At 37.6% G+C, this 23449-nt stretch overlaps 1 protein-coding gene and 1 long non-coding RNA gene across 18 annotated transcripts; one reads left to right on the forward strand and one right to left on the reverse strand.

The window, feature by feature from the left end:
* The first annotated feature begins 86 nt into the window (after positions 1–86).
* On the forward strand, positions 87–7075 carry LOC107266939 (facilitated trehalose transporter Tret1). Of its 8 annotated transcripts, none has more exons than XM_015738008.2 (4): positions 2643–3192; positions 3270–3611; positions 5401–5500; positions 5595–7075. In XM_015738008.2, exons 3-4 carry the CDS (start codon positions 5443–5445, stop codon positions 6953–6955), a joined length of 1419 nt encoding a protein of 472 aa, XP_015593494.1. In that variant the 5' UTR covers positions 2643–3192; positions 3270–3611; positions 5401–5442; the 3' UTR covers positions 6956–7075. The 8 variants fall into 8 exon arrangements, with proteins under 8 accessions (XP_015593495.1, XP_015593494.1, XP_015593496.1 ...); XM_015738010.2 differs by having other exon boundaries at positions 3270–3568; XM_025084003.1 differs by lacking the exons at positions 2643–3192; positions 3270–3611 and adding exons at positions 3656–4431; positions 4494–4590.
* LOC107266940 lies at positions 6736–18334 on the reverse strand. 10 transcript variants are annotated; one of them, XR_003059428.1, is made up of 11 exons: positions 18277–18334; positions 16701–18175; positions 16437–16631; positions 14857–15000; positions 14006–14250; positions 12776–13915; positions 12193–12600; positions 12033–12040; positions 11688–11968; positions 11402–11615; positions 6736–6866 (listed from the first exon to the last, which is right to left on the reverse strand). It is a non-coding gene; the product is annotated as an uncharacterized LOC107266940 (long non-coding RNA). The 10 variants fall into 10 exon arrangements; XR_003059425.1 differs by having other exon boundaries at positions 11688–12600; positions 16701–16997; positions 17945–18175; XR_003059429.1 differs by having other exon boundaries at positions 11688–12600; positions 12776–13158; positions 13232–13915.
* Positions 18335–23449: the final 5115 nt, after the last annotated feature.

Consider the following 23449-nt stretch of genomic DNA (forward strand, 5'->3'; position numbering starts at 1 on the left):
GTCGACTTACCAAAATTTCTCAGTGATGTATATTATGTAATCATTTTCAGGCACGCTAATGAGAATGCTTTTAGATAATATAGTTTTTGCAATAAGCGTTTAGATGGAGAAAATTACCGTAGACCTTCCAATACAAATATTTGTAGTGTTAAAGGAGTAATGAATAGAAAATAAAAAGTATATATATCTTCATGAAAGTAAGTGACTACACGCTAGATTGAAAATCTACTGTCATACAGTAGCTTTAATAAACATTTCATTCTAGTGTAAAACCGTGAAGTAGGCTAATTAATTACACAATTGTCTACTAATTTGACGGATTAAATAAAAGCTGCATACTAGCACAGCATGTGAATGACTAGCTTAGAACTTGTGATAATATTATGAGACCCATATAATAAACAGATTTGAAAGATTTTTATTAGCAGTTAAGCACTTAAGAGACCATGAATCACTACCAATTGAAAAATATCAAAATGGCTGCATAGATTGAAGAATTATAAAAATTTTTACTAAAGGTTCTTGAAACTCGTCTCTCTGTATCATACGTGCACTACGTTCTTTTGGTCATTCCCCATATAAATATATGGTAATAAGTACCATCAAGAAGATAATAGTGCAATAATAGGAGTTCACAGCTCTCTGTACAATTACCATTGAAGTGGTGGGTACGTTTAATAGAGGTTAGTACTTTAAAGACAATTACATATAATTGTATGGAATATTACAGTCCAAAATTAGGTTCTCCACATTTCAGTCCTGCAGTGAACTTGCCTTATAAAAATTAGTTTCGTTCGTTCCCACATTGTTAGGGAAAAATACTGACGAATTACTATTTATTAGCATATTCCTTACTGTCCACTCTCCATTAGTCAACTCGACCTCCCGTAAATCACTTCCTTTCGCTGATGCTTCAATTATTCACAGATTATTGCTTTTCCGTTTCTCAACACGTATCCACAGTTACAATTGTATTAAATTCCTACAATAAGCATATGGACCGTTTATTTTGAAAGTGGTGTAAGTCCATTTGCAGCCCGTAAGTATACATCAGTTCAGTAAAATACGCCTAAAACAAATTTATATAACCAAATTACATATTGATAAAACAGTAGAAACATTGCCAGACTTCATATAATTTGCCTAAATTTTTTAATTAACACATATGTTAACATTTAATTTTCTCGAAACATGAGAAAATGGACTTACACCACTTTCAAAATAAACGGTCCATATATCTATATACAGTGCTTGTACACGTGTAACGAGCCAAAGAATATATTAAAGCACATTTAGAGTATATTAAAGTTCATACGACCTGCAAATAAATATCTTATCAGTGTCAATTAATTATGCTGAAGCGAATAACAATATTTACTGACTCTATTTGTACATTTTTATGGAGTATTCGATTTGAAAAATAGAGACATCTCTTACGTTGCATTTTGCAAGATCTTTGATACATTAGCAATATGAAATGATAAATGATATGTAAACACGTGTACGAATGTGTACGAGGATGAGGTATGACTGGGATTGTGTGTGAAAGAGAATGAAGCAAATGTTGAATATCAGTCGGTAAAGAAGAGTGGATAGAGATTGAGATAAGGAGGAGCTTGGAGTCAGTAGACAAGATAGTGTAGAAGTACAGAAACGAAAAGAAACAAGTCATTGGTGAAACGTGCAAAAATCAGCGTTCAAATACTGAGCCGTTCGTATTTTTCATTTTTCAGAAAAAAAAGCGCTTACAGTATACATACAGATATAACCATAATGATGCGAATGAATGATTATGGGTAGCCTAACATAAATTTTGTTTCGTCCTTGCAATTTTTTCTAATCTCTTATCACGTTTCCTACGAATTACAACCGCTACTAATTCATACCATTTCGTGTCTCAACTGTATACACAGTAGGTGGTCCAAGAGCAACATAAGCAAACGAGACATCGAACCACCATTAAAGGCACGAAGTTTCTAATCTAATACCAAGAAGTCACGCAGTGTATTTTTTAATAACAAAAAAATAATTAGCAATTAAATTTTGTAAAACCAATTAGCAATACTCAAATCTTACAGCATTTCTATTATAAATTATAAAAACGAATGATACAGTTCTCTCCTATTAATCACATCGACAATAACGTAATTATCGTACGCACAACAGAAATCAGCCTTTTGATTTGCATATACATATATATATCTATAGTACGAATTCCATAAAACCATAAAGAACCACCGAATGCTTGTATATACATAAAATTACACATTTTTAAAAAACCTTTTCAATAACCCACCCTAACGATTTATTGGCGCATATCAAAAAAAGAGTAACAACCAGCATTGTTTATGACTGATTAAAAGTTCTTAGATTGGGTAAACGCTGTCGGGCAAATTAAACGCGATGGTATCGCGGTTAAAATTGAAAATGACAAGCGTTATTCAATCACGTTTTCAGATACGTCATTTGATACATAACGTGAATACATATGCAGAATGTACAGGACGTAATTTACCAACCCGCGAAATCGCATTGGCCCACCTAATAATCAAGACTAGTAACGCCAACGTATCCTATACATATACTATATGTAATAATCATACATATATGCATATATACATGACACCTGCTATCTGACATGTGCGAATTTTCACGCGGTTCAACGAGGCGCGATACCACAATTCCGCTTGATGATACACGAATAAAATGATTCTCTCCCAATGGTAAATTAGTAAGCGTTCATGATAATAATAAGCGCTTTACATTCGGTATCAGCGCAATGATATTAATTCGAATAATCCACAGCCAGCCAAGCAGTCTATACATTCGTACACAGTAGTATTACGTACAGCAATATCGGTCATCAGATTATATACAATCAATCAGTCTATCATCAGTCTATTCCCTGGTGAATAACGCAGTCGGAGTTTCACGCGTTTCATGCTTCGTACGATTGAGTATTTATACCGCGACTTCCTACTCTTGACGAATCATAAATATCGGGATTAACAAAGTGATACGGTACTACGATTACTTGTTAAGATTGGACGACAATGATAGTAGCATTATATCGCGTACAAATGCAGTGATCATACATACGAGTAAATTAATCCAAATTGACATATACGATTGTTATTATATTCGAAAGAGATAATGGACCAAGATAAAGACAAGGTGTTCGTCTACCCACTGGTATGTGTAACTGTGTATAACGATCATACAAGAACTCGTAACAGTTAATTAATTTTGTCGTAAAAACACATTTTTAGGTTAGGTCGCAAACACGTGCTGCTACGTTTGACGCCTTACAACGGCAATATCTGTACACACGAACATTTCGGTTGGTCATTGTTACGGCTCTCAGAGGCTACTGTACTGACTCCTGGTGGTATTGGTAGAAGATTAGAAAGACGTTTGAAAAAAAGTGTTGAAGACAGAAACCATACAAAGTGCAATAACCTCGTTGTGTCGTACACATATCTGCGTTGTGCATGTCGCTTTAATAATCGGAATTCTGTTGGCAATCGCGTGGACGTAGTCTTGGTGGTTCGTGACAAGATTTTACCAGGTACCGTGTGCACGAGAGCAAAGAAACGAGAATAGAATGCGCGGTAGATACATTATATATATACCTAAGTAGATACAGCATGTAAATGGTAGAGTGTAAAGGCATGTACATACGTGCATGCAAGTAAACTAGACAGAAAGTTTGAAGTCTGGAGCCTCGCCTCGGCGACATTATTAACGCGTGGTTTACATAATGTCGTAGTAAAAGTCGATAAGCATTATCGTACCGCTTTCACGTTCTAAGTATCTGAACTTACATACACGTAAATAATTATAGCACCTCTTAAGACCACAAACTGCGATAACTCCTGTGGTAGAATTATTAGACGCTTTTACAGAATAACTCGTCGATTATCATTTTTAGATATATAGTAGTGATATCGTTCGTGAGAAATATTTTGATTGAATTGATTTAAATTGCCAAACAGTAGAGATATCAAAATATATGATTGATCCTTTGTCGTGCTATTACTTGAGTATGTTTTACCGCGTTATCAAACAAAAAATATATCATCGATCATGCGTGCTGACTAGCCAATATCTTGATAGACTGTATTGAGATGAAACGCTGTCTCGAATGCAATAATATCCGGTATGCATAACTGGCGAGTGCGCATGCGCGGATGCGTGACAACAGATTATTTTAGAAATCCGACCACGCGTGGAGGCTATAGCACGAGATAAGAGAAATAACTATAGGAAGAAGTTCGTGTATTCTCACGCTGTTGAGAACGAGCTACTCTTCGGGCTCGTTAGCATCCACGTGTTGTGATTGTTGTTTTTAGTAAATTGCTTGGTCGTTTCTTAACAGTGTGGAATAATCTTAAAACGGCGCTGAGTACAGGAGCTTCTCTTTTTTAAATGGTAAGTTCAATTCGGGTTAGCGAGGTCTAAATTAAAAACGAAAATTTCGTTGGACTTTTCAGAGAAAAAATATTTCTACGTTCGTCATCGTTTTAGAGAGAATACGCACTGTGTCTGGAGGATTAGAATTTCTCGCCGGTAATCCGGGGGTGGAATACCGTTAAGTAATTTCTTGCATATTGGATGTGCGGCGAAGAAACGTGTGCTGTGTAATTAGCAATAATAAGATTAAGGTCAATTGGGCGAGTGGTCGTCAATCGTGGCTGGTAAAGCCGATTAAAATTATCGAATAAATAGAGAAGCTAAACGAGCGAGGAGTTCACAAGTTGGCGAGGATTCGTTGCGGCGACGAAGGAATCTGACTAAAGTCATGTTTACAATATACGCGTGTACAGATTAATGAATAATGAGAGACGATCGTTGGAAAAATAACAAATCTAAAGACGTACGTATGCGTGAGCTACATATTGCGTATAAGAGTGAGAGTGCAGAACGATATAAAATAGAAATAATAATTCTGTATAAAGACCGAGAGTGAGACAACTGTAAAAATATTAAGACGCTTGCGGTTGCTACTGCGCATGCGTCGAGCGGCCAAGTTAGTACGAACCAAGCGAGCACATTCTCACTGATCGATACCGATTACGTTGCCGCGTGTAATTCATAGACAGCCGTTTACAGATGTACCGAGTGTTTAACAATGGCGGGAGTTATGGAATCTTTGGTGGTAAAAGTCTTCATACTAATAAAAATTGTTGTTACGGAAAGTCGTACACTGTGCTTGTACACACTCCTTGTGCATTCAAAAGATCCGTTATACGGAGGTTATGCGAACGTGCCGCCATCTATCGCGCATGCGTAAATCCCGCGACCAATCATGCCAATGCATTTAACAATACGATGGAATCAATTTATCGAGAGCACAAGAATGAAGTTTTAGCTTTACATGTTTCTTTGCTTTGTTTACAGATCGATCCACCAGAGAAAACAGACGGAGTGCATTCGTTTACGATGGAGAATAAAATAAATACGCGAACGCAGTGGAAACAATGGATGGCCTGCATATCAGGTCTGCCAATGCACGATGTACAATGGTTACAATTGATTTCAATAAATTCAAAAAGAATCTTAAAGCTTTATGGGTATGTTTTTTGTACTTTCAGCAACACTTTCCATGGTGGCTGTTGGTACTGTTTACGGATGGACTACGACGAGTCTCTCGAGACTGATGGACGATAAGGACGCGCCGGTTACAATCAATAAGGATCAAAGTTCGTGGATAGTTTCGTTGACAGTAATAGGCGCCATGATTGGCCCATTCCTTGGCGCCTGGATGGCGGACGTCTTTGGCCGAAAACGATCTCTGCTGATCTCCAGTCTCTTCTACATCGTTGGTTGGATAATAGTGATCTTCGCGACGAACGTAGCGTCCCTCTACGTAGCCAGGATTATCCTGGGTATGGGCGTCGGTATATCTTACACGACAAATCCTATGTACGTGTCTGAGGTTGCTGACATGAACATAAGAGGCGCTCTGGGCACACTAATAGCTTTGAACGTGTTCACGGGTTCGCTGTTCACCTGCAGTATAGCACCCTGGATTAGTATTCAACTACTGAACAAAATCCTGATCATCATACCTGTTATCTTCGTTGCGACTTTCATCTGGTTCCCGGAGAGCCCTTACTTCCTGGCGGTTAAAGGACGTCACGATGAAGCAATCAAGACCATAGCCTTCTTCAAGGGCATCACCGACAAGGAAGAAGCACGTGAAGAGTTGGATTCTATTTTAAGTCACATCAACGAGACCACCGATGATTCTCAGAGCTGGAAGGAAAAATTGATTCAATTAACACAGCCAAACAATCGACAGGCCTTAGTTATTGTGATAGTTTTGATAGGGGCCCAGCAACTCAGTGGCAGTTTTAGTACTATACAATATCTGGGAACACTGTTTAAAGAAGCGAACATTGGTATAGACTCTGACATAGCTACAATAATAGTATTAGCTGTTGGTCTTGTATCAAGTACCTTATCGACCATGACGGTGGAAGGTGCTGGCCGTAGGCCCCTGCTCATGATCTCGAGTCTCGGTTCAGCTTTCACCCTATTAATCCTAGGAATATATTTACTCTTGCAAACACACGGCATCGACGTCTCAGTGGTAAATTTACTCCCAGTCTTTGACGTCATCCTGTTCCAAGTGGCCTATCCGTTTGGACTGGGTACGTTGCCTAACACTCTTATCGGCGAACTTTTCCCCTCTAACGTTAAGGGTATCGCTGGCGCCACGGTCACCATCTCCGACGGTATTCTTGGATTTGCTGTGTCAAAACTCTATCAAGTCATTGGCGATGCACTTGGCACGCACTCAGTGTATTTCTTCTTCTCGGGATCTTGCGTGCTCGCCTTTGTCTTCGTTTTGATCTGTATTCCTGAAACCAAGAGGAGGACCTTCAATGAAATTCAGGATCTTCTCAAGAACAATAGGCTCCAGTGCGGTAGACGAAGGAGTACTGTGTGATTAAATTAGTCGAATCATGAAATATTCAACAGACGTCAATTTTGTACATATATTAAAATGTCTTAGATATAATTTATGGAGGATGACGATAAACTGCTCCATAGACTTTTGTACAGTGTATTACATTTCCTTTATTTCATTTTCTTTTTTACTAACTATATAACAATCTACGATATTAAATCACACGACTGTCATTGACTTCTAATTTTTTGTCCATGACAAGATAATATTTGGGCACTGTGGATGTGTATCCGGTAGTCGGATAGGACTTGCCTGAACGATTGTCGCTCTTGTATTAATTAATGAATGGTCTAGAAAGCCTGAATGCGGTTGAATAGAATGAAGTAAAAACAGGTTAGCTGTTTTACGGACCACCTGAATTCAATGTTCTTATGAACAGTCTACACTGGGTATAGGAGTATGTACCAACATATGGGAGCAAACATGAAAACCAGAAAAAAGGAATTACGAGTCTGACGTATTACAAGGATCCCATCCGTTAATTCCAAGTGTCCACACTCAGAACAACAAACATCACAGATCAGACAAGCGTATTTCTTAGCTGCTTCATTTTTCCATTCTCTTTGACAGTTTCAAATAATCATCTTGATCTGTAAAGAAAATCTATGCAAACTCATTAAACGACAACGTTACGTAGCTTAAGTGCTATTGGAACATGAAATTTGATCAAATGACAGAAGTCACCCGAAAAGTGTCGCTACCGAAGAAAAAGAAAAAGAAACCAGTTGGTAACCGAGCATCGCGCGAAACCGCATCGACGAAGTCTGCTCCGATGCTTAGAAGAAGTTTCAGGGAGAGTCAAAGTAGGAAGGAGGGATACACGGTAAAGGAGAAGAAACGAAAAAAAGACATCCGGCGCCCGCTAGAGGCGCTCCGAGCTTTTTCGCCATGGCACATAGTTCGCAATTTTCCACCGACAGTTTACGGCTCTCGTCGATCTCAGCATCCGGGACAGGAGCAAGCTTACAAGTTTTCAGGCAGGCATATACCAGTTCGAAGTAGAGCACTGCCATTATAGGCTAGTAATTTCAGGAATTTGGTTCCAAGGTATGAGAAGCATGGCGAGGTTCGCCGCACTGGCATCTTAAAATTTTTTTACACACAAAAATTCCCCCAAACGGAATCGCTAGTTTCACTTTGAAACGATACGGCTTCCCAGTTACATTTTAATAAATAGGTTGAGGTCAGCCGGCTACTTTCTTATCACTGATAATAAAACATCATGAGTGTCACAGATAAAATCTCCCAGGTATCGTTGATACTCAATTGAGTCGTATAAAATGTATTTTGAATTATTTTATGAAATTCTATAATAAATTCCAATGTGATAGCTAAGGCATATAAATTACGTAACAATTGTCACGCGTATACCCCATCAGTACAGATTCAAAGTTCGCCCTACTCGCTTAACATCTGAACACGATTATGAATAATACATACCCTGTGCAAAGGTCTATGGACATGGAACAGTCAGGATGGGACAGCGTAGACGATTCAGGAACTTACACGTGGTCATCGAATGTCCGTGAATTGTCGAATAGGTACTGTAGATACAGCACCTGATCAAGATCAAATCAAAACTGATCGATACTTTTTGATACTCCGAGGGAAGAATGGATGCAATGAAAAAAAAATACATTAAAGAAAATTTCAATGTTCCATATGGTTTGACTAAGTATCATACTATATCTAATTTGTTGTATATAGGTATAGTGTATATAACATTTCCTAAGGAATATATTATCAGGCATGATGAGTAGCTACGAGAGTCACGTGTCTCCACAATATACTGTAAGCTAATGTGTATTCATTACAAGACAGTGGTAACGTTGCAAGAGTATTATGCATGTAATCCCACGTGTTACGTGACTAAATTCTGGGAGATAGTCGACAGGGAATGTTACAGGGGATGATGTTAATTCGAGCAGTGGGTGGTAACAGGGAAGCAGACGAAATTCGCGAATAAAATTGTGCGGATAGTAAAAATTCAAAATTGATCGCGATCGTATTGGTGCGCGAATTTGAAAATCCGATGTGGCAGCCGTTGAATATTTTTTGATTGCGCATACTATTATTGCTCGTTGAATTTCCGTTCATATTTGCTTTGGAAATTTGGTAATTTTTCGACAGATTTCCGATACCAGCGTGAACGCCTTAGCTTCGTGCAGCAGCTTCACGACGAGCATGCGATTCGCAATTTTGTTAGTATTTCGTATAAACTTGTTTTCTTCGTCTCTACTCTTTCTTCTTGCTCTATGACTTTTGCATTTAACTTTTTTGGATATCATTAGAAATGGCAAAGATAATTCTTAATATTTACGATCGGAAATTAAACGAACAATGATATGCACAATCGATGCGCAATCAATAAATATGCAAATCAGATTTTCAAAATTATCCACCGCGAATCGCAAACGTGCGTCTTAGTTGACATACTCTGTATATAAATATATATAGGTAGTGCACGCATACGTATAGTCGCTGTAGGCTACGTAGGAACGCGTGAAAGATATAAGAGGAAAATTTATCGTACCCCCTTCATGACAGTATAACGTGAAAATTATCTGGTGAATTATTGGAAGTTACCAGAGAGTCCAGGCTGAACGATACTAGTGGGATCGTTGAAAAAAAGTACATAAATTCACGATAAAATCAATAGTGTCATATATGCGTGTGTGTACACACACAACGCACGCGCGCGCGCGCGTGTCCAGTGACAGTTGTATAAACATGGGTGAAGAATTCTCTTTAAAAAATATTGTTTATTCCCATGAGATAATCAATAGTGGACAGGATGAAAAAAAATGGAAAGAATGTGATTTTCATGGATGACGTCATAATCTTGGATCAAAGAAGCTGCCGCTGTGGTGAGGAACGCCAGGACTGAATGGATGGCAGGGATGTAGCTATGGATAAGAGAAGCGGAAAGAGGGTTGAAAAATATTGCAGCGGATGCCTTTAGGGAGCGAGTCCCCCTTCTGTAGATTAAAGTCAATACTAACTGAAAACTGTTTGAAAGCTTTGAAATAAATTTTCCATAAGAATCTTCTCCGTATTCTATCCTGGCGTTTCCTGCGCAGCTACATTTATTTATATACGTTGAGTAATTTGACTTTGCTGAATTTCCCCTATTCTGCGAAATAATAATTGTTATATGCTTTCTTTAGGGTAGATTCAATCCTTTCTCACTTCCGGTCCCATTTCATATGCATCGACAGGATCAGCAGTCATATACAAACTTAGCTATTAATTATCACGGAGACCAATGGGAATACATTTTTTATGTACTATTTTTTTTATGTCGCCCACAATGCTCCAGTGAAAGCGAATTAATTAACGATAGAAATCCAATTACTGAGTATCGTGCACAGCGAGTACTCGAGCGCGATTTTCTCGCATCGCCAAGGGAGGTTAGGAACGTAAATCTCATCTCCCATTGAATTCTCCAGCCATGGGGGACTACTGTGCGAATTTTCAATAATTATTTAACACAACGCTTTAACATCATACACACGAACGTGGGACCACCTTCGAACCCAATTCGCAAATGGTTAAATGACGTCTAAATATAGAAAAGGCAATCAAAATGAAAAGTAATTAATAATGTAAAATAAATAAAATAAAATAATGGCTAAAGTGTACACGCCGTCTCGTTACAAAGGCAACCATTGTGGTTTCAAACGCTAACGACCCCAAGAGCAGCAGCTCATTAACCCTTTATCGCTATAGGAATATTTTACCCAAAGGGCTGCGCACTGCGTAACCAGGTATTGCCGCAAAATAGTCATACTAAACTTCCCTACTATCTTAACCGTAATCAAGGGTCAGAGTATCTCTAGTAACACTGACAGGAATTAAGCCTGTATTAAGATTAACAACCGCAAGCTGGACGCACGCGTGATAAAATTGGACATTCTGTATAAGTTGTGTAAAGATTGAATGAAATTTCTTTGTTTAGCCAGTACCCATTAAATCCAAGCATGCTCGACTAGATCCATCAATGCAGTTTTTTCCTGCAATTTAATGACTAACGAGATTAGTCGCTAACGAGATGACATTAAGGTTATTAAAGATACAGCTCGGTATAAAAATTATAAACTTACGTAAATTATTAGAATCTCTAAGGAGACTGTACGATTAATACAATTCTAGTTGGATTAGGAGAATTTTCATAATTCTTTTCTCCTATTGGACGAAATTATCGAATGAACAGGGTGCGTAAATAAAATAGATGTTTTACTGTAAAAAGAAAGGAAGTTTCACGTAACCCCTCTTATAATGCAAAATACGAGATTCTTCCCACGGACTCAAAATGAGTTCGCATTACACTGTTTAATATCCACCTCTTAGCTACGTTTCTGTATCAGCCCTAGTGGTTATAAAAGCCAACAATTATTACGTGATAATTAAAACTCTTATAATTACTTTTCTAGTTCCTTTATTGTGCTGCCATCATAACTAGGAAGTTTTACGTGTACTTCTTGTACTCTTTGAAACTTGGCGCGAAGTACCCAAGAAATTTTTACGCTTCTCAGTGCCCATCTGTGCCTTTTGTACCTTTTATACGGCACGCGAAAACTTTTCTCTCTCCTGGCGTTCCTCGCGGTGCTTTCCATTCTCATAAACTTTCTTACATATTCTTGTCAAAAAAAAAAAAAAGAAGCAAAAAGAATTACAGACAGAAAAGAAGAAAGAACAAAGAGAAACTTACGGCACCTTTGGGAACAATTCCACTCTCGTTTATCCATACAGGTTTATTTCTATGTTACTTCTCTATTTCTCCTGATCCACCGTCCGCAAGAACAGCGGCTTGTACGTCTGCAGACGAAGACTAGTACTGCCGTCTATTTAACCAGCAACACGATGGCAATAACAGACAACGAAGTTGAGACACGATATTACGTCACAGCGCTATCGCACGCCCAAGCCCGACATCCTGTCTCCATAGAAACTAATTTCGTTTTGTTTTATTTTCAGCCGTCGGGACGCTCGCTGAAAGTTAGGAGACTCAAGAAAAGCCTGTCAAGAGATTATGACACTGTCGGGTGTACAATACCTGTGCGTCTAAAAGAACCACCGAGTATCATAAAACGTTACTGATATATGTACCTTATTCGGTTGCCATTTGTGATAGAGATAAGCTTAAATTGTTCAGTATGAGAAGTCATACTGTCAGTATGAGACTTTTCAAACATAAATATACATTAATGTCTTACGTGTCTCTCAGACGTGCTGGAGGTAACCGGATACTATATTTTTCACCATTGTACACTGACGCTAAGATGAAAAGGAATATACAATGGTGTAGAGATGCACTCGAGTTTTGCTTTCTTCAAAAACTTCTAACCATTCACTACTTTCCTGAGGTTACTTCCTTGTATTGCACCATCTTCAACAGTAATGAATGAGACACTCCGAACCACTCTGAACCACTTCGTTTGAGATTTTAAGGAACTTTGAGTCTCAGTCCAAAGGGTCAAGATGTCGTCCTATGATATGGAAACGAACAATGCCATAAATCATAATTCCTTACAGTAGCTGACAGACATCCTGTATGCTAAGGGCAACATTTCCATTTGATTACAATAAGTATCTTGTTACAGTACAAGATAGAATTATCAGATCTGTAATAATGGTTATTAGTCCTAATGATATTGACATATTCGGTTTGATGAATGATACTATAATGTTATGTACTCACCATACGTTTTATTCCATGCTAACAAGCAGCAGGAACAATACATATGGAAAGGTCAGAGAATGATAAAAATAGGATTTGATCGATCTGTCAAAACTTACCATGGCAGTACTGGGGTTGTAAATGATACACGAGGAAGCAGAGATGGCGTGCATGTATTATAGATACGTCACGTATACACGGAACCAATCGTACCAATGAACTGATCTTTTCCAGTCACGCAACCCTCGCTCCTCGTCAACTCCTTACCATTGCATGGAACGACATCAAATTGCATGTGGAGTAGCGTGGATTTACAATACCTCGCATTGAGAGATAAGTCTCAGTAATACTTGCGTGTGATACACGTGTCACACGTGTGATGCATACTGTCGACTGAATAACTTATTAAACACTGTCAAGTACAGTGAAACTAATATGCCTATCTCCATTTTGGTCATATGATAATGCTGTTATAAATGGTCCCCGTCGATGTTTACAATTTCTTGAAATATAATATAAAAATATTAACATTTTCATTTGGTTACTCCAATTCAATACAGAATCAGCTTGCGAACCGGTATCTGGATTGGATGGCATTATTGTAAAGTATTGTATGATTATTGTATACATAATATAGTAGACATGTGTGATACGTTGTACAGCAATAATATGCACTATATATACAGCATCGAGCATTGCAGAAATTGCAGTATAGCAAGTAGCAAGCCGCTATTGTAATGACCGACTTCCCGTCTAGACTGGAAAAAAAAAAACGTAGCAAGAATTGAAATAAAATTCAGCGAAGGGGGTTGTTAAGGGAAATACTCTTCCAACAATGTATCCCTCTTCTACGTCTGCTGTCGAACTCCATCCCGTTCGTAACGTCACCCTCATATGGGAAACTTTTCTCTTTCCTCCCAAGACAAGAATCTTCATCCCTTTCGAATCCACGTTAAATTACATTAGGACAGTTTTCTTTAACGGATCAATTTACTTCGCGACGCGATTTATCGCCTCTGATACTAGGCAGTCGATCCCATAATGTGGAAGAAGTTCACCCTGAAGACTTTATACCATTCGTCAGTTGCTCTTTAACGTGTATTTCCTGTGCGTCTAGTAAAGAGGAACACTTCCTTTCTCCAACTTAAATGAGTAAATAATGTGTTGCCTTGAAGAAGTGTTAAATTTACATTTTTCTTCGCTTCTCTTTTGTCGCTTTGTCTGGTTTCCCAATTGCAAATAGCTTGCTGATTTCATCACTTGCGAAAGTATTAAATTTTTTAAATTAGAATGAGGCTTTAGACAAATCTTTCTATTGAATTGAGGTATGTATTTTTGCGTATATTTACCATGAGTTTCTTTGAAGATAGACGTACAAGTTCAATTACTGCATAGTCAAATGTACTCGTTTCAATTAAACGTCATTTAAACTCGTCCAATGTTATCAATTAAAACAGAATGAAGAAGCGTCCATGGAATCTTATCAACTTCTCAATAATAATAAAGACACTGCAAGCTGGCGTCGTGGAATCAGTATCAGACGAAGAGGACCCCAGATAATGAGTATGACGTTCATTTTCGAAGTTTGCTGAGTCTAAAACAAAAGGATAATTTCAAGCTACAATTACTACGATAATTATTGCGACAGATACACGACTCCTTAAGGACTATTAAACTTGATTCTGGATTGAACTTCTGGACTCGACTAGCAATCCGTTATCTAGTGTACATAGCTGCATAAAATTTTGTAGACTTAATAATTATCTTCGATATTAAAGCAATATTCCGAAAAACATCTAGGTCCAGAAAGAAAAAAAAGAAGTAAAAAAGCCACAAAAGAAACGATATAAAATAGAAATCGGATAAAAATTCCCATGATACCCAAGCACGAATAAAGTGGTTGCTCCTCAAAGATGTTCCTTGCGGTTATCGATATCATCGAGAGCGGTGATATTGCGTCCTATTTGCCATTTACTATAAGAATGATTCTGTCATTCTCGTTCCATCTGGAACGCAGGTCAAACAAAGCTGCAATTCCACGCAATATGAGAGGCTACCAGCAGATCTTAGCTCCACTTGAACTGCTATTCGAATCTCGACAGGAAACAGCCATCTTCTTCTACATTATTGGTATATTGGTACTAGCATTGGTATTGGTTAGGACTATTGATGCCTAACCGAAAGCTTCGAAAATACAAACCCAGAATATTCCCTGTGATAGAGCACGTGCTTTTTACAAGGTACCCCTCATCTTCGTTCAAGATTATCTCAGATTCCAGATAAGGTGCGTTGCTACTCCAAATCATACTGTGTCACTTGGCAAAATCATCATTCAAGAAGTTCCCTGTTGAACAGAATAATAAAGTTTTATTTTGAACGTATAATATTGTGTTGGCATGAAAGTAATGAGACACTCTAGAAAACTCTACACATGTCCTTTTTCAAATTAATTGTTTTTGACCATATTCTATTGTATATACTCACAGAGCGGAAGTATCTAGAATGTTCTACAACATACTAGAATATGGTCAAAAACAATTAATTTAAAAAAGGACATGTGTCGAGTTTTCTAGAGTGTCTCATTACTTTCATGCCAACCCAATATATCCTTATCGTTGCTATTCATTAAACTCTGGTCTCTTGCATAAATGGAATAACAGAAACGATGCAGTGAAAAGTTAGTACTTATACGCTGTGTAAAATCTTTGTGGTGAACACAGATTGGTACACGGAAATGGATCCAGGTTAAGTAAGGAACGTTCGGATGTGACTTATGTTAGAGTATGGTCACTCGACCTGGCTCCCGAGATTGCTAAGCATAGAAAGCACAGTGGAAGGTTCTCAACTCTATTCGAGAATTTTCATACCAGTAGCTAAAGTATAATTCGTACAACGTTTACCACTAGGCGTTAGAAAATATTTTCATTGCAATTTCATTTCATGTATTACGGACTACTTTAAATCCATTATTTGTATACGCTCCATGTTGTTGCGAGGTCGATTTTAATAATTTACACTACTAGCTTCGTAAAAATTACGGAATTTGCATAAAATATGTATATTAGAACGAAAGCGTCTGACGCTCCCTTGAAAGATACAATGTAATACGCGTATCTATATCTATAGTAGCGTAAGGACAAATGTCTTTAATCTATTTCAATATTTATTAAAGAATCAAATTTGCATAATCACATATCCATACGCTGTTGTCTAACGAGATTTAAAATTTGTATAGCAACACATACTTTTTAAAATACTTTTTCATTCCTTAAACGAAATGAGAAACACGGAGTTATGTTAATGCAGCCGTTTCTATAGTAGTGTAGTGGCTTGATTCAGACTATGTCGCATTGCATTAATTAAGTGGCAAAAGGACAGTGCGCGAGCGAGAAAGCGGCAACACGAGGATTATTCGCGTGAGTTCTTGAATTAAGAGGATACGTAAATTTCCGTTAAAATGTAATTAGCAAACATTTTTCAAAAATACATACAGTAAATCTATTACGGGCCACGTTGGAATTCGTAATAATAATGAACCATGCCATGAACAGATCTCAGATGAAGTATCGAGGAATCAGGAATAAAATGCAATTCTCTGCCCATCGCGTTTCGCCACTTAGAAGATGCCCACGAAAATCATAATTGATGATCCTAGTCCCAGGTGGTGTTCCTCTTCGTGCCAGCTTTCCCACTCTGATGATTTATATGGCCATTTCGCTAGCCCGTCTCCTTCACCAGACCTCCTACTACTACACAATCTTCCTCTATATCTATACTTACCTCACCACTACTTCCGGGCCCTTTATACCCTTCTTCACAACTTCCCGTTCCTTGCAGCCCTTTCTCGTCCTTCGAACCTTCTCCATTAACCCACTTCAATACCAGCGAACTAATTGTTTATTGATAATCGGCTCGATCCATTGACGTTAAATATTTTCCAAGTTATTCTTGCCAGGTTAAAGGCTTGTACAAGGTCTGGAAAATGGAACAGTGAATTATTAATTGTTTGTTTATACACAGAGTACTTTGATGTTGGTACTTTACCTGGATTATAACTGCGATTTTATATATACATAAAAGAGATTTTTCATTGTACGTATATGACTGAATGTAATAACGTATTGTCAGTAGGAAATTGAAGGCCTGTCGTTATCAGGCATATTATACAATTCCAATGGGTAAAATTCTTTTTTCTTTTTCTTTAGTATATTAACAACACTGCCATGACATTCACGTTATCGTTTGATGAGCCATTGGAAATCTGTCACGGAATCGGATGTTCCCGTGTTGACGCAAAAGATCTGGAGTCTGTTGGGATATCCTCTTTTTTCCTACTATACACTTGAATTCAGAACCCTTAAATTTCTGGGTGAAAACGACAAATTGGTTGCTGGGGTTCCTGTGACCCTTGTCAACCCCTATTAGTGAAACTCGCTATACACCACAAGGGTCAACTTTATCACAATGTGTTTAATCATGACGTGTTCTTAATAATTAATCTCAACGACAGATTCCCTAAAGGAAAATACCTAATTTCTTGGGTACACAGTATTTTTTACTTTCGTTAGAACAGAGTAAAACGTGTTAGGTGGTAAATTGACGAATCTCGCGAAATGATAAATCTACATTTACAATGAAGGTATTATCTTTCAGTCCCGTGTACAGTATACGAATACGGATTCAGATTATTAACTAGTCACGTATTTAAAAAAAAGAGGGAAATTTTATCTGAACGTTTCGTTGGGAGTTACGTGGGGTTGTATAAAAAAAAATTAATACCAGCAAAGTTAGTCCTTTCTTTCTTTCCAACAATGAGACTACGATATAGTTATCATTTACGGAATAATAATCTATAACGTAAAAAACCCTTTTCCGATTTCCATGACAATGAGAATGTGTGTGTATTGTATAAAATTTATGCGAGTTCTCAGAAAACAAGGACAATAGGGAAAAAACAAGAAAGAACGGAAAATTTATAACCGGAAAAATTCCCGTCAACGATCGGTTCTTTGTTATTTTTCTTCTTTGCTTCACCCTACCTTTCTGTTAGTATTTTCGTCTTTCCCCAATAGGGCAACGCCAAAGGAAATTTTAACGGTAAAATTTCGTACGCAGAGATTTCGAACCGTGTGAAATATTTTAAAATTAAAAGAAATTATAGGAAATAATTAATTTTCTGTGTATCAGGCCAAAATGATTTTTAGGTTATCGCGTCGAAGATTAATTGCGGGCACAGTGCTATTGATACAGCTGTGGCGTGACAAGACAATAGGTTGAATTCTACTCACCATTTCGCGAAAAATATCACTTTCCGTATAATCCAAAGCGCGTCACGATATCATAGAATTAGTGGGCGGACGTTAAAAAATCCAGAAGCACTGTTGATCAGTCTTGTATATCCTTCACAATCAGCACTTTCACTGGTCATCCGCCATTAGTCGTGCCAAGAGATAATTTTACAAATGTATCAAGTTACAAGTCTGTCCTATTATCAAAACTTCTTGAAGCACTTCCAGCTACTGTGAAATCCAAAAAGAAACTGACTTTAACAACTTTTTCTAAAGAATTGTTACACGTTTCTTCAGATATAGCCAAAAGTTTCAATAGACTACAAACGTACCCCAACGCCAATGACTTCTGGAACAGCGCTATTCGATCGACGCGATCCTTAGAATCCATATCACTCTGCATAGTACCACAATGTAACGACTGAGCGACGGTGGCGCTATGTAACAATTCTTCGCAGACATTTAATTTATTACTGAACTTCTATACAAGAAGCATTCCATGCTTATAACTATACAATGCAACAATACCAAAATGATACTAGGTATTATTTTGATGAAACAAATAAATTCTATAAATTGTAATCTTTAGAATTTAAATTTTTAATACCGAAAATGGACTAGAACGTAACTTAACGAGAGTCTGGACCTCTTAGTAATCATGTGAGTAAAATATCACTGAAAATCGTAGATAACCGAATTCATCGCATTTTTCAAATTTACATAAAAATTTCCGTTTTGGGTTAATTCAGTTTTGGGTTAATTATTGCTAAGGTGGTGTCAAAATGATTGTTAATCTTGCAGAGTGCGTTGTATCCACTTTGAGCAAGAATCTCTGTCAAAAACCTGTTATTTATGATTTTCATTTACATTTTACTCGCATGGTAATGAGAGATCCGGAGTGTCGTTAATCTCGGTGTAAACTCCACAGACACAGGCGAAATACAGAACACGTGTATAGTTCATATTGTCCGAAGGTATTAAAGAGATTACAGGAACCCGTCTCCTAATCCCCTGCATTTGAACCCCGCATGTCTGCCCACATGGGTGGTGGATGTGGTGCCCACATGGTGGACATGGGTCCAAAACAAAAATCAAACATTCATTCCACTAGTACGTGACGCGATACACTGTCAATTTTCATTAAAGTTTTCCTCCTTAACCTTTTTAAATCTCAACATAGTTATAACGACTCATCCATATAAAAAGCCAGAATAAAGTGCTCTGATACAGAAACTAAGTCCAAAAAGTTTTACTCGTTTGACTTTCTTAACGCGATTTCGAGTCGTTTTTGCCTAAAGCAGGCAGTCAGGATAGCTATGTACCAAAGAATCGCATAAAAACAATTAATTCTTTCCCTTTAATCGGATTACCATTTAGAAAACAAAAAGTCCCTAAATATTCTCATATCCTCGTGTTACATTCGTAGTCACATTACTACGTGACGTGAAAGTACATTGCATAAATAATTTAATACATTAAGCGGTGCAGTAAGTTCTTACCTGCATTAAACACGTAGATTATAATTGTACTATAATTATATAAATTGTCTCAAAATATTTTTAGTCACAGTTAAATAACAGCATAACCTATACATAATGACTATTTAATGGTACGCCACTAGTGCACCTATTGGTATTTTGTTTCGTTGATAAATTGTTGAAATCACTGGACAATCCCATTGACAATTTAGTACATCGGTAGGGCATAAAACGATACATCGGTAAATTGACAGGGAAGCAATTCTACCAACGTGACGGCACTACAGTAAAAAAGTTGGAACTTTTTTGTCCCTGGCGCGTGCCCTCATCCGTTTCAACGATAAATCTTCATTATGTCAAGCCGCGTTAGTTCAGGGACGCATCAGTTAATACACGTCCACTCACTAACATATCGCCAACATATCAACATAGGTTCCAAACAGTTTAGGTCCTCTCCATGATTGACCGATTCAGAGATTATTAATTCATACCGAAGGATGCTAATTGCAGATAGTAGACCAGAATGACGACTTTGACCAATTGAACGGTAGCTGTTGTTGTCTGGAGCAACTGGGTTAGGAATTCCAGTCATTATTTATGTTGAGACCATTAATCAAATTTGCACCCTTTCAAGAGCTCGTAGGTTCTGTATCTTTGGGTGGATTTACCAGTGGCGGCTCGTACCTAAAATTAGTGGGAGGGCGCTGCTCCAGAAAATGTTCAGCCTTTGTTTTAAAATCGTGTTAGGGGAAGCAAATATGTTTAAAAAGAAAATTTATTCAGAAACTTGATAAAATCCTAAAAGAACAAAATCAAAAATTTTACTTACTTTAACCAAAATTAATACAGTTCAAGTTTGATCTAGGGGGTGCTGCAGTTCCACAGTGCCTATACGCGAGCCGCCACTGGGATTTACAAAAAAATAAAAATAAAAACTCGCCCTACCCCAAAAACCTTCATTTCCGGTGTGGTACATAAGCCCTTCTCTTGCAGAAGTATATAGTCACTATGTCCGGAGGGTAGTTATTTTTTTTCGAAAAATTCATTATTTCCAAAAATAGTCACGACAACGCTCCTTCGATTCATGTCTTACCCATGGAAATAAGGGAAGAGTGAAAAGAACGTTGTAAAAAAGGAATTGCGGATATGCGGATACAGTGACAGAAAAAGGGATTGAATTCCTCCCTTCTTCTACGCTAAATCATTTCCCGCCGAACTGGCGAGCCACGTCATATTTATTCAACGATAAAAGTGTCTTCGATAAATAAACAGGCCACTATTTCCAAGCAAACAAGAACAAAAAAATACAGGAAAAAGAAAGAAAAATAAGAAATTTCATCTTACACGCGTTAAAACCATCTACGTGGATACGTGACTTTTTCCCACTTTCATGCTACAGCGTAAATCCCTGTTTTTTCACTGGGAGTATAAATAAACAATTTCACCATGACGTCAGCTATGGTATGTACGTATATATGTACTTGATACGTCATACTAAGCAGCAGGATGGAATTGAATAACAAATACAATGCCGCGAACCATTAGCCACGAAATTTGTCACGAGAACCGAGTTCTTCGCAATAATTTATAATCCCACTCCATGCGACTTGTATATAAATGCAAATGTCTCCTATCTACCTACCTACCTACCTAACAAACCTTCCATCAGTGCCGTGCAATTTTACAGCTCTGCCACCATCCCATTGATGTTATTCTCCCCGTTTTCTGCTCCTCCGTCATGTACCACGTTTTACGTGAGGGCTTTTCCGCCTTTCACAATTTGAATTAACATGCTATCCTTTGACGATACCATTCAGAAGGTTTCAGCTTCGTATTATATAAAAGCATGGCAACATTTTCTGACGCATTTCCTAAAAATTCACATTTCACAACAAATTGCTGCGTCTCGTGCATTATCATATGTACACCTACATTAGGTTATTCAGTTCAAACGCACCAACCGAAGTTAGCTGCGTTTATTCGATTCTTATAATAAAACTATGTTGCGTTGGTACGTTCGGACTGAAGTAACTGCGTAGAGGGTAATTCAAAAGCATTGCACCAGCATGATGGTTCTACCATAGGATTTAATAGAAATCAAATGAACACATAAAACTTCAGATGGTGCAATAGTCTGGAATAGCTATATATATAGCTCCGATAAATCTATTCAGAAATTCCACTCGTAGAAACGTAGGTAAATAATAATATTCTATAAGTACATTCAGAGATACGTAAAGCGCAGTCGATATTGGAAAATCTCTTGTTTCCAATTTAAAGTAAGGTAATATTAAGGCATTTGGGTAATGGTCAGTCTTTCAATAGAAACAGCAGTGGCTTTGATGTGGCTACACAAATATTGCCAATATGCGCGAGCGCTGGATTGCATCAGTGAATGCAAGGATGCGGTGCATGAAAATGAAATGGCCTCCGCGTTGAATGGTACGAGGGTGTTGGGACTAGGCCATATGTATATAGCCATATGTATATAACCATATGTGCATGGAGTATAAATATACAATAAATGATTGGTACATCGAACGGTTGGGCGGAGGTATACGTGTATAAGGCAGAATGCATTTTCTTATCGAATGGCAATACGTCCTCTGCATTCGCACATGAAATGCCTGGTAAAATCGACATTCAAAGCGGAAACCATAAAGATTTTCTACGAGACGCGTTACCTTCCTGTTCCATTTGCAATCTGTTTCGCCCAGCAACACGTTCTTTATACTGTATTCTGCTATAGTGCATACAATCTAACCTAGGAAGCCAATTTCAAGGCATTTTTCTCAGGTGACTTTTATATTATACTTTTTTTATGATCTTACTTCAAGAAAAGGACTCGTGCTCGTAAAAGGTGTAATAAAAATACAGAGTTTCTCGAGAATTATTGTGATAATTAAAACTGAGTGTAGATGAAGTTAATAAAGTAAGAATGTTTAAGGAAGACGGTGGAATGATCTTTACGAGTAAGTGGGATCGGTCTGATTTCTTAGTGAATGAAAATAATGAGTGAAAAAAGGAAAGAAATGAAGAGGGTAAAGAAGAGAGGAATGAAAATGTTAAGATATTTACGGATAAGATATAGGGAACTGTCGGTAACGGGTTTCTTGTAAAGAAAAGCAACCTTATTAGTGACTACGTAAACTACCCACCAGTCTCGTGAAACTTAAATAACGAAGTAGAAACGTCGAGTCGAAGGTCTTTCGTCTCCCTCGTGCTGCGAAAGTTCATCCGTAAAATGGAAATTTTCAGGTCAGTATTACATTAACAGTAATATCGAAGAGTGGAATGTTGTTTGAAATAAAAGTCCATTAAAAATAGTAGGTAATAAAATAATGAGGGAAAAAAGATAAAATACAAAAAAAAATTTAATTTCGTTATTTATTACCAGTAACAAAATGTCGTATACCAATTGGTTATATTTCCAATGATTTTTTATTATTCAGAATCACACGCGACCAATGTGAATATTATAAAATAACAGAGCTAATCGAATTCCGGTTTCGAGACAGTGTTTCCGGTCTGCCTCGACTGACAAATCGCCGACGTATTTCAATGTCGAATAGCCCTTCCATTGCTTGGAACTCAATACCCCGGCCCAAGGTAAGATTTATGTATGAGTATTTGTTAAAATTTTACAATGCCCTTCTACGACTTCCTTGTCCAGACGACAGGAGCCTATGGCGAGGCTGATTGTTACCCTATGGCTATTTCGTATGAGAAAAATTATAGTCAAGAAAAAAAAAATTTTCCAAATTTTTTTGGAATCTAATTTTTAGGTGATAGCAAAAATAATAAATATCTTGCGCAGGGACGTATTGCTCTGACGAAAATTTGCATCCGTCAGGACTTCTCAGCCAAAAACTACTTTCCCTCTGTAGCCCTTATAGAATTTCGAATTTGACGACCAGCTTGATTCTCCAATTTTACGAGCCATAAAATCCCTCGAAGCACCCCGAAGCTGGTGCGTTCCGCCTCATCTCCCTGTTTGACGTTCGCAAGAAATTCCGTTGCAGCTATA

The sequence above is a fragment of the Cephus cinctus genome, unplaced genomic scaffold (genome assembly GCF_000341935.2).
Source record: "Cephus cinctus unplaced genomic scaffold, Ccin1 Ccin1_scaffold0330, whole genome shotgun sequence".
Lineage (NCBI taxonomy): Eukaryota > Metazoa > Arthropoda > Insecta > Hymenoptera > Cephidae > Cephus > Cephus cinctus.